The following is a 13,117-nucleotide window of genomic DNA, read 5'->3' as shown; positions in this document are numbered from 1 at the left end:
AACTTTCATTATTCAGATAGAGCATGCCATTTTAAACAACTTTCCAATTTACTTCCATAAAAAAGTGCACAGTCTTTTTATATTTAAACTTTTTGAGTCACCAGCTCCTACTGAGCATCTGCAAGAGTTCACAGAATAAGAGTATACGCATGTGTGATTGGCTGATGGCTGTCACATAGTACGTGTATGCATTTGTGATTGGCTGATGACTGTCACATGGTACAGGGGGAGTGTAAATAGACATCATTTTTAAAATTGTCAGAAACAAAATCTACTATTCATTTGAAGTTCAGACTAAGTGCTATTGAATTGTCTTGTTATCTTGCATTTGTTTATGCAACTCTACTGTGTTGACTGGTCCTTTAAGAAAAATTTAAATTAAGAATATGCACCTTTTGAAAAGGGAATTGTTGACTTCAAAGGCATTACTAATAAATAGAATTAAGGACAACACACATAAACTGAGGTGTCATGGTTTAATTCAACATGAGACAAACAATATTTACTTATGCCTAGATTTAGAGTTCTGCGATAGCCATCAAAAGCAGCGTTAAGGGCTCCTAACGCTGCTTTTGGCCGCCCGCTGGTATTTAGAGTCAGCCAGGAAAGGGTCTAACGCTCACTTTCAAGCTGCCACTTTTCCATACTGCAGATCCCCTTACGCCAATTGCGTATCCTATCTTTTCAATGGGATCTTCCTATCGCCGGTATTTAGAGTCTTGGCTGAAGTGAGCATTAGACCCTCTACCGACAAGACTCCAGCCGCAGAAAAAAGTCAGTAGTTAAGAGCTTTATGGGCTAAGGATGGTTTATAAAGCTCTTAACTACTGTGCTCTAAAGTACACTAACACCCATAAACTACCTATGTACCCCTAAACCGAGGTCCCCCCACATCGCCGCCACTATAATAAATATTTTTAACCACTAATCTGCCGACCGCACACCGCCGCCACCTACATTATCTCTATGAACCCCTAATCTGCTGCCCCTAACATCGCCGACACCTACATAATATGTATTAACCCCTAATCTGCCCCCCCCAACGTCGCCACTACCTACCTACACTTTTTAATCCCTAATCTACTGACCGGACCTCGCCGCTACTCTAATAAATGTATTAACCCCAAAAACTAAGTCTAACCCTAACCCTAACAACCCCCTAAGTTAAATATAATTTTAATATAACGAAATAAATTAAATATTATTAACTAAAGTATTCCTATTTAAATCTAAATACTTACCTGTAAAATAAACCCTAATATAGCTACAATATAACAAATAATTATAGTGTAGCTATTTTAGGCTTTATTTTTATTTTACAGGCAACTTTGTTTGTATGTATTTTAACTAGGTACAATAGCTACTAAATAGTTATTAACTATTTAATAGCTACCTAGTTAAAATAATTACCAAATTACCTGTAAAATAAATCCTAACCTAAGTTACAATTAAACCTAACACTACTCTATCAATAAATAAATTAAATAAATTAACTACAAGTACCTACAATTACCTACCATTAAATAAACTAAACTAAATTACAAAAAAACAAACACTAAATTACAAAAAATAAAAAAAGTTTACAAGAATTTTAAGCTAATTATACCTACTCTAAGCCCCCTAATAAAATAACAAAGCCAACCCCCCCAAAAAAAAAAAATTCCCTACCCTAATCTAAATTAAAAAGCTCTATTACCAGCCCTTAAAAGTGCTTTTTGCGGGGCATGCCCCAAAGTAATCAGCTCTTTTGCCTGTAAAAAAAAACACAATACCACCCCCAACATTACAACCCACCACCCACATACCCCTACTCTAACCCAAACCCCCCTTAAATAAACCTAACACTACCCCCCTGAAGATCTCCCTACCTTGAGTCGTGTTCACCCAGCCGGGCACCGATGGACCAAAAGAGGACATCAGGAGCAGCAGAAGTCTTCATCCTATCCAGGCAGAAGAGGACATCCGGACCGGCAGACATCTTCATCCAAGCGGCATCTTCTATCTTCATCCATCCGGGGCGGAGCGGAGCCATCTTCTTCCAGCCGACGCGGATTAATCCTTCTTCCCCGACGCCTACTCGCCGAATGAAGGTTCCTTTAAATGACGTCATCCAAGATGGCGTTCCTCGAATTCCGATTGGCTGATAGGATTCTATCAGCCAATAGGAATTAAGGTAGGAAAAATCTGATTGGCTGATTGAATCAGCCAACCAGATTCAAGTTCAATCGGATTGGCTGATCCAATCAGCCAATCAGATTGATCTCGTATTCTATTTGCTGATCGGAACATTTATTAGAGTAGCGGTGAGGTCCGGTCGGCAGATTAGGGGTTAATAAGTGTAGGTAAAGTAACGGTGACGTGGGGGGGCAGTTTAGGGGTTAATAAATATTATGTAGGTGTCGGCGATGTTAGGGACAGCAGATTAGGGGTACATAGGGATAATGTAGGTTGCGGCGGTGTACGGAGCGGCAGATTAGGGGTTAATAATATAATGCAGGTGTCAGCGATAGCGGGGGCGGCAGATTAGGGGTTAATAAGTGTAAAGTTAGGGGTGTTTAGACTCGGGGTTCATGTTAGGGTGTTAGGTGCAGACTTAGAAAGTGTTTCCCCATAGGAAACAATGGGGCTGCATTAGGAGCTGAACGCTGCTTTTTTGCAGGTGTTAGGTTTTTTTCAGCCCAAAATGCCCCATTGTTTCCTATGGGGAATCGTGCACGAGCATGTTTTTCCAGCTAGCCGCTACCGTAAGCAAGGCTGGTATTGAGAGTTGAAGTGGCGGTAAATATGCCTGTACGCTCCTAACGCAACCCTTCAGAGAATTCTAAATTCCAGCGTTGTTTAGAAGCAGCGCGAGAAAAAAAAGACACGTAGCTAAAGAAGGCATCTAAGCTTTTTTTTGGTTTCAGTACTCTGGACAGCACTTTTTTTATTGGTGGATGAATTTATCCACCAATCAGCAAGGACAACCCAGGTTGTTCACCAAAAATGGGCCGGCATCTAAACTTACATTCTTGCATTTCAAATAAAGATACCAAGAGAATGAAGAAAATTTGACAATAGGAGTAAATTCGAAATTTGCTTAAAATTTCATGCTAAATCTGAATCACGAAATTAAATTTTTGGGTACAGTGTCCCTTTAACACTATGAGGCCCATTTATCAAGCTCTGGATGGAGCTTGAGGGCCTGTGTTTCTGGCGAGTCTGAAGACTCGCCAGAAACACAAGTTATGGGTTATTCAAATTGGGGTTCACGGACCATTTATGTAAAACATATTTATATATATATATATATATATATATATATATCACACACACACTGTATATTTAAAAATAATATATATATATATATATTACATATATATATATATATATATATATATATATATATATATATATTACACACACTGTATATTAAAAAATAATATATATATTACATATATATAAATGTAAAGAGACAAAGTGCACTCCTAACTTGCAGAACCAGGCCTTGGGTGCAGCAAAAAATATCAAAAATGAGCAAAAGGAAGCGCACTCCAAAGGACTTGTGTTTAAATATTCACCTTTAATGTGAACGTTTTCGAGCCTATGCAGCTCGTCCTCAGACAGGCAAGATATGAACAGTTACACTTATCACCACCGTGACTAAATACCCATCCTACTCCTACGTCACACTCTACACGTTGGACACACCCCCCAGTGGGGAGGTGTCGGCCGTGTCAATGCGGCGAAGAAATAGGAACCCAAGTGACATAAAACATTACATAAAAGCAAGTCAACTGTTAATGATAGATACACAGCAGGATTTGGCACATAGTAATGTAAATATATAGCGGCAAGTGGACTGCCGTAATCGCGTTGCCATAGAGACAATACAACAAACACATCCATTGGTTAATGTCCTGGAGCCAATCAGTGCTAAGTATAACGAAATAGCCTGTCAGAACTTAAACTGAAAGAGTTACCATAAACAACAAAATAGGACCAGCAGTCATACTATGTGTGATCGTTACGCTGAGAGAGCTCAGAACAGAACAGCGGGTGAAAATCAACCCAAAGACACCATAACCACAAGAAAATTCTGTACGCTCACACAGCAGACGGTCACCATAGTTACTACCAAGCACAGGCGGTGTTAAATAGCATTGAAGCCAATAAGAGAAAGAGCAATCTAGTAGTGAGGAACGATAAATAGAGGAATACTAAAGAAAGGATGGAACAACGGATGACTTTTGTTACTATGTACATGGGAGACAAGAAGGCATTCACAGGGGTACTTCAGAATCATTGTAACATCTTGAAGTCTGATAAATTTCTGCCTTTCACTCAAATGTCTACTCCACGATTGGGGTTCCGCAGATCACGATCCCTACGTGATTTTCTGATCAAAACAGATCCAGTGGATTGCTACCGTCAGTCGACTTGGTTGGAGACAAATAAGAAAACGGGAGTCTTCCGTTGTCAGGGTTGCGTAACCTGTAATGGGTTGATTACAGGGTCTTCTTTTACGCACCCACACAGATGCCAGATATACAGACACAAGCACCGCCTTACATGTACCACGACCTACATTGTGTACTTGTTACACTGCCCCTGTGGTCTGTACTATGTGGGCAAAACCTCTGATGATTTGAGACTGCGGATGGCAAATCACTGCTCCGCCATTTGGACTGCCCTCAAACGAGGAGAATCTGAACAGCCGGTAGCATGGCACTTCGTGGATTGCCAACATAGGGTGTCTGATCTGAAATACACCATAATAGATCACATCCCACCCCTGAGTAGGGGAGGTGACCGCAACAAATTACTACTACAGAGGGAGTCCAGCTGGATGTACAAGCTTGAAACCATTACACCAAGGGGACTTAATGTATTTCTTGATTGGCAGGTGTTTCTCTAGATACACCAGTATGCCTGATAGAGAGCCATAATCTATTTATCATGTCTATTGAGAGTCACCATCCATTATATAATGTTCTTTCTTTATACTTGCCTTTCTCTGTGATGTTGCCTTTACCACATCATTTCTATTTTGCATGCCAAGCTTCTGTCTCTCTATAATGGCTTATGTTCAATACCCATTATTTTTTACTTCTAACTTTTAATTTGTGTTTTTGCCTAAGTCTTATGGTTCTGCTTACTCCTGTCTCTGTCTGGTACTCATAGTTACCTTTAATCCTTGGTGGTACTGTTTATCTTCCCCAGTCCGTCAGTCATGTGTGCGTTCAAACTGACTGTCGTGTGCGAACTACGCAAAGGACGATGCTTGTCCTCTTTAATGTTCTGTCTAAACCCACACACACTGACGGACGTTTGTGTATTGGCTAAGTTACCAGTATTCCTCTATTTATCGTTCCTCACTAATAGATTGCTCTTTCTCTTATTGGCTTCAATGTTATTTAACACCGCCTGTGCTTGGTGGTTACTATAGTGACCGTCGGCTGTGTGAGCGTACAGAATTTTCTTGTGGTTATGGTGTCTTTGGGTTGATTTTCACACGCTGTTCTGTTCTGAGCTCTCTCAGGGTAACGATCACACATAGTATGACTGCTGGTCCTATTTTGTTGTTTATGGTAACTCTTTCAGTTTAAGTTGTGACAGCCTATTTCGTTATACTTAGCACTGATTGGCTCCAGGACATTAACCAATGGATGTGTTTGTTGTTGTATCTATCATTAACAGTTGACTTGCTTTTATGTAATATTTTATGTCACTTGGGTTCCTATTTCTTCGCCGCATTGACACGGCGACACCTCCCCACTGGGGGGTGTGTCCAACGTGTAGAGTGTGACGTAGGAGTAGGATGGGTATTTAGTCACGGTGGTGGTAAGTGTAACTGTTCATATCTTGCCTGTCTGAGGACGAGCTGCATAGGCTCGAAAACGTTCACATTAAAGGTGAATATTTAAACACAAGCCCTTTGGAGTGCGCTTCCTTTTGCTCATATTACATATATATATATATATATATAATATATATATATTACCCTCACACACAATCATATTATAGTGCTTGCTATATTACTTGCAGCCAGCAGGTGGCAGTGGTGCATAACATTTAAGAATTACAATTGTAAAATAAAAATAAAAAATTTTATCAGTAAAGAATATACATAACACATGTAGTAAAAACGTTTTCCATCATAGAAATCTTCTCTGCTGTAATTCTTAAATTAGAAATCTTCACTGCTGTAATTCTCCCTGATCGGCTATACTGAACTGCTCTACTTCCTGCTGTGCAGTCTACACTCTATCTTTATGCTGTAATAAGATCTGGAGTGAGTTTTTGCCTAAGTAGAGATGATGATAAAATAGAGACATACTTTGATTAACAGTGCCAGTGTTTGTTCCACAGGCGTGCAAGTTAGTCTGCAGCCCCTCCTTCCCTGACCACCAGACCGCTCTCTCATTGGCTAAGTAATGGCTATGCATTATGGGACTTGTAGTTAGTTCCTAGCCTTGGGAGCTCCCTCTGCTGCCCGCCCATAGAAATGTCCCAACCGCACACTGAAAATTGTGCTATTAGCAAAGGTATAGGCTCTGTTATAGGCGGAGCAGCAGGCACATAGAAAAAATGTGCAAAGGGCAATAGCAGGATATACCTCTCTACCTCACGTGCGGGATATACCTCTCTACCTCACATAGAGGTATATAAAAGGATTTTTTTTAATTAAACTAGACAGTAGACTGGAACTTTTATTGGCAGAATAAATATAATTTTTCCAATAGGGGGGCTATTAGAGAAATTATATTTATTCAGCCAAAAAATGTATTTTCTTTCTTTTTTTTTTTTTCCCAGGAGGCTCACGTGCGGTTGTAATCATATGGAGGAGCCTCCACTGTCTCTGTCTGCTCTGATGAGGTGGACAAGAATCACAATAATTCAACCCGATCGAGTACGATCGGGTTGATTGACACCTCCCTGCTAGCGGCCTATTGGCTGCAAGTCTGCAGGGGGCGACGTTGCACCAGCAGCTCTTGTGAGCTGCTGGTGCAATGCTGAATACGGAGAGCGTATTGCTCTCCGCATTAAGCAATCTCTGTCGGACCTGATCCGCACTGTTGGATCAGGTCCAACAAACATTTGGTAAATTGGCCTCTATAAAGCATTCAAAGGAGGGCTACTAAATGGTACATGATCTAGGAAATAAAAGTTACAAGGAAATAGTTTGTGACCTTAATACGTATAGCTCAGAGTAGAAATAAGATGATACAGCTGCCTTGCCTCACCAGCAGCACCTCCCCCTTAAATTGTAGCCCCAGCTGCTGTAGCACACCAGGATCTCCTGGTATCCTGGTTGGCCAATCTGGCCTTGAAGTGGACTGCAAAAATGTTAGCGATAATGTGCTTTTATTTGTGTGGTTATTTTACAAGTTGAAACATTTTTTATTGCTTGAGCAAAAGTCTAGAGTGAACTAGGATGTCAGATCCCTCATATAATAGACTTCTATGGGGAAAAATTGAAAAATCTCATATTCTCAATTAGATATAAACAATGGTGTTGTATTTAAATGTAAGTTTAAAATACTGCACACATATATACATACACACAAATACATATGTACATTCATTTACGCATATATACACACGTATATATTAATACACATGCAAACAGATACACAAACATATATATGTATACACATATATACATTCACATACATACATACATATATATTAATACACATGTAAACAGATACACAAACATATATGTATACACATATATACATTCACATACATACATACTGTCATGATTCCACCTTAAATCCCTTTGTCCACCTTTACTATTCACCTATAAAAGGATACCAGACACACCTGTCTAATGCTTGATTATTGAAGTTGTGTTCCTGAAGAACTTCCTGTTCCTCCGTTTCTACTCTCTCAAGCCTTTAACTAATTTCTGAGAATCATCTACATTGGATCAAGTTTTCACTTTCAAAGAGTATCTCAACAGATTATATCTTCCAAAACTTACTTCTCCAAGGTATTTATCCCTTGCCGTAATCTATAGCCTGTATCTGTGACGTCATCTCACACGCTGTATCACAGGATCCGTACAGCTCTCACATCTTGCAGCCTCCTCCTCTCTGACCTGTTCAGTGAACGCTGCCTAATCAATAACGCTGCTTCCCAGCTGTGTCTTCGATACATTTCAGTCTCCGATCAGGTACAAACTACCTCAAGCTCATAAACTGTTTTTGCCTCAAGTAAGATTATCTTATAACTTACAAACTATATTTTGTCTATTCAAGTTTACATATTATTATTATCGGATACATATTTTTTTCTATCTTTTTGCTCACCAATTTTGTCTCCTATTTTTCTCTTGTGCGCACAGAGTGTATTATTTTTTGTCATTAATACAGCCTGTCTCTAGTAAGACAAATCTTATTTATGAGTGAGTTTACTTTAAGAATCTTATTCCTCAGATTTTCCACTCTGTATTATTTTTTATTTACACAAATCATTTATCAATTACTAATATTAAGTTGCTTTATTCCATGAGTTTAACTTATTCAAAGCTATATTTGTTAAATATTGGAAAAAAGCTACAATTCTATTTTTATTTTCCTGGAGACATGACAGAATAATCAAGCCTAAAAAATATATAAAGTTATTCTTAAATATGGAACCTGCAGCAATGGCAAATGAAATAACCAGTTTAAATCAAAAGGTGGAGATATTAGCTCAGGGTTTAACAGAGTTAAAAAATGAAAATAACACTTTGAAAAGTATTTTGAATGACTATATTACACAAAAGGCAGCTGAACACCCTGAACCAAAGATTAACCCACCAAGTGTGTTTTCTGGTGTACGCACTCGCTTCCGTGAATTTCGCAATGCATGTTTACTCATGTTCTCTATGAAACCTAAAACATATTATTCTGATAGAGTAAAAGTATGTACTGTGATCTCATATTTAAGTGGGGAACCCAGATTATGGGCTGACAAATTTTTTGAGGCTAATGATCCCATTTTAGGTTCACTGGAAGATTTCTTTAACGCAATGGCTTTATTGTATGAGGACCGCAACACCCAACTCACTGCTGAAAATAACTTAAGAACACTTAAGCAGGGCAAACGGCCAGTTGAGGACTACGTCGCTGAGTTTCAACTATGGGCTATGGAGTCTCAGTGGAACTCAGTCTCTCTACGCAACCAGTTTCGTCTGGGACTATCAGAACATTTGAAAGATGAGTTATCTCGTATTGAGTTCCCAGACACGCTTGAGTCTCTCATAAAGATCTCTATTTCAATGGATAGGAGATTCAGGGAACGCCGTGCTGAAAAGGTACCACCTGAACCATTTCCAAAGAAGTACCATCAACCACATGTACAACAACCTTCTTCAAGTCCTGTACCTATGGAAATTGGCACAATTAAGGGTCCTCTAACATACGAAGAAAAACAAAGAAGAAGAAGTTTAAATCTTTGTATGTATTGTGGAAACAAAGACCACACAGTGTCCACTTGTCCAACTCTAATACGCCAGAAGAGGGGTAAGATATTGATAGTTAACCCTCAAATTAATTCTAAAATATTATCACACTTAACCATTTCATTGTCTTTGCAGTGGGATCAACATCTTCTGCTGAATGAGGCCATGATCGATTCAGGGGCGTTTGGCATGTTCATGGATCAAACTTATGTTACAAAAAATAAAATACCCAGAGTGTTAAAGCAATTCCCTATTCTTGTCAAAGTTATTGATGGTTCCACTCATTTAAAAGGTCCAATAACACACCACACTATTCCACTACTCACTACTACAGGTAATGGACATACTGAATATATCACATTCGATATACTACCTAACTCTATCCATCCTATCATTTTAGGATACCCTTGGTTGCAGCTGCATAATCCAAGTATTGATTGGGTAACCAATAATATACAATATACATCTCAGTACTGTACCAATACTTGTTATCCTACAATCTCTATAAACCACATACAACCTCAACTACCCCCAGAATACCTTGAGTTTTCAGATGTGTTTAATCTTAAAGAGGCAGAAAATCTACCACCACATAGGCCATTCGATTGTCCTATAGACACTAAACCTAATACCACCATACCTTTTGGTAAAATATATCCTATGTCTAATAAAGAATTACAATACCTTAGAGAATATCTCGATGAAAATTTAAGAAAAGGGTTTATATCCACTTCCACTTCTCCAGCAGCAGCTGGAATGTTTTTTGTGACCAATAAAGACGGTACTATACGTCCTATTATAGATTACAGGGGTTTAAATGAAATTACAGTAAAGAATCGCTACCCACTTCCACTCATCCCTGAACTCTTAGAAAGATTAACTGATGCTCAAATCTTTACCAAACTAGATTTGAAAGGTGCGTATAATCTCATACGCATAAGAAAAGGGGATGAGTGGAAAACAGCTTTTAAAACTCGTTATGGCTTATATCAGTACAATGTCATGCCTTTTGGCTTGACAAATGCTCCAGCAACTTTTCAGTTTTTTATAAATGAGATATTCAAGGATTTATTAGATATCTGCGTAGTGATATATCTAGATGACATTTTAATTTATTCTAAGAACATAACTGATCACATCAAACACGTACAATGGGTTTTAATGAGGTTAAGAGAGCATCATCTTTATGCTAAATTAGAAAAATGTCAATTCCATGTAAAGACAATCAAATTTCTGGGTTACATCATCTCCCCAACTGGCATAGAAATGGATCCTGACAAAATAAAGGTTGTTTTGGATTGGCCTGTCCCTACCAATTTAAAATCTCTCCAAAAGTTCCTTGGTTTTTCTAATTTTTACAGAAGATTTATTCAGGGGTATTCTTCCATAGTCCAACCCTTAACTAAATTGACAGGAAAAATTAAATTCTGTTGGACTACTGAAGCACAAGAAGCTTTCGAACATTTGAAAAAATGTTTTACTTCAGCTCCCATCTTACAGCTTCCTGATCCAGAAGCAGATTTTACCTTAGAAGTTGATGCCTCAAATGTTGGTGTTGGGGCAATTTTGTCTCAACGACGCATTGGATCACAAGTTAACCATCCTGTTGCCTTTTATTCCCGACTCTTGACTCCAGCAGAAAGGAATTACTCTGTGGGTGACCTAGAACTTTTAGCAATAAAAGTTGCCATGGAACATTGGAGGCATATTCTTGAAGGCACATCCAAACCTTTTTTAGTACTTACAGATCACAAGAATCTACAGTACCTAAAGAAAAACAAAACTTTATCTTCACGTCAGGTCCGATGGTCCCTTTTTCTAGATCGCTTTAACTATCTCATCCACTACCGTCCAGGATCAAAAAACACTCAAGCAGACTCTCTATCCAGAACTTTTCAGAATGTACCTGAAAAGGAAGAGGCACAAAATATCATACCCACTCACAGATTCCTAGCCTCCATTACCTCATTCCATTCTGATCTACTAAATGCTCAACTCAAAGATTCCACAATCCCTTCAATCTGTATTAAGGATTCTAAGACTGGTTTATATCATTATCACAAACTTCTGTATGTACCACCAACATTAAGAAAACAATTACTTCATCATTTCCATAATCTTCCATTAGCAGGACATCCGGGTATTACTAAAACCCATGAATTGTTGAATAGAGAATATTGGTGGCCGAAAATGAAACAAGATATTTGTAGCCATATCACTGACTGCCAAGTTTGTTCCCGAACCAAACGACCTTCGCATAAACCATTCGGTTTGTTGACTCCTCTGCCAATACCTGACACTCCTTGGCATATGATTTCAATGGATTTCATTGTAGAGTTACCACCTTCGAAGAACTATACCTGTATCCTAGTAGTCGTTGATCACCTTACTCGTATGGGACATTTCATTCCACTTAAGAAGATACCCTCTGCAACAACCACTGCTACCTGTTTCATCAACCATATCGTAAAATTACATGGTCTACCACTTTCAATAGTTACAGATAGGGGAACTCAGTTCACCTCCAGATTCTGGAGGGAATTGTGTCGTCTATTGAAGATCACCCCCAGATTCACAACAGCTTTTCATCCGCAATCTAACGGTTTGACAGAACGACTAAATCAAACGTTAGAGCAGTATCTTCGGTGTTATATATCTCAAGTTCAAGATGATTGGTCAGACTGGCTACCAATGGCGGAATTCGCTTATAATAATTCGATTAACACTTCTACTAAAATGACACCATTTTTTGCTTCTTATGGTTATCATCCGAGAACAATACCCACTTCTAACCTTACCTCATCTTCTCCCTATGCTGTCGAATATATTACTGAACTGAAAAACTCTATACCTTTATTGAAAAAACATCTGGAGAATGCAAAAGATAAACAAAAGTTTTATTTTGACAAGAAACATATACCACCCCCTTCATATAAACCTGGAGATCGTGTATGGTTATCCACGAAAAATATAAAACTGAAAGTTCCCTGCAAAAAATTGGCGACCCAATTTATAGGTCCCTTCAAAATTAAGAAAATCCTAAATCCTAATGCAGTCGTTCTCCATTTGCCAGCTCATCTACGGATTCATCCTTCCTTCCATGTGTCTCTCTTGAAACCTTATTCTGGTACATTAGACTCACTACCCGGGACTGATTCCTCTGATACGGATTTGTGTGCAGATCAGTCTGACTTCGAGGTGGAAAAGATCTTGGATTCCCGCAACCGTTGGAGACGAGTTGAATATCTGGTCCGTTGGTTGGGATATGGTCCTGAAGATGACTCTTGGATTCCCTTACGTGATATTCAGGCTCCAGAACTCTTACGTGAATTTCATCTTCGCAACCCTTCCAAACCTGGGTCTCTGCTCCCAGGAGGTCCGCCTTGAGACGGGGGATCTGTCATGATTCCACCTTAAATCCCTTTGTCCACCTTTACTATTCACCTATAAAAGGATACCAGACACACCTGTCTAATGCTTGATTATTGAAGTTGTGTTCCTGAAGAACTTCCTGTTCCTCCGTTTCTACTCTCTCAAGCCTTTAACTAATTTCTGAGAATCATCTACATTGGATCAAGTTTTCACTTTCAAAGAGTATCTCAACAGATTATATCTTCCAAAACTTACTTCTCCAAGGTATTTATCCCTTGCCGTAATCTATAGCCTGTATCTGTGACGTCATCT

At 38.8% G+C, this 13,117-nt stretch overlaps 1 protein-coding gene across 2 annotated transcripts in view; it reads right to left on the bottom strand.

The window, feature by feature from the left end:
• The window catches only part of KCTD8 (potassium channel tetramerization domain containing 8), a 353,159-nt gene that overhangs the window by 240,447 nt on the left and 99,595 nt on the right, over positions 1–13,117 (bottom strand). Inside the window, exon 2 of one of the 2 annotated variants that reach the window (XM_053700871.1) lies at positions 7,272–7,282. The exons of the other annotated variant lie outside the window; for it this stretch is intronic. Coding sequence (XP_053556846.1) covers positions 7,272–7,282 — 11 coding nt within the window. The remainder of the gene's footprint in view (positions 1–7,271; positions 7,283–13,117) is intronic. 2 annotated transcript variants of the gene reach the window in all.

This window comes from Bombina bombina, chromosome 2, assembly GCF_027579735.1.
Source record: "Bombina bombina isolate aBomBom1 chromosome 2, aBomBom1.pri, whole genome shotgun sequence".
NCBI classification, from domain to species: Eukaryota; Metazoa; Chordata; class Amphibia; order Anura; family Bombinatoridae; genus Bombina; species Bombina bombina.
Note: the sequence above shows the minus strand (reverse complement) of the source record. Positions and strands in the feature narration are given on the sequence as shown.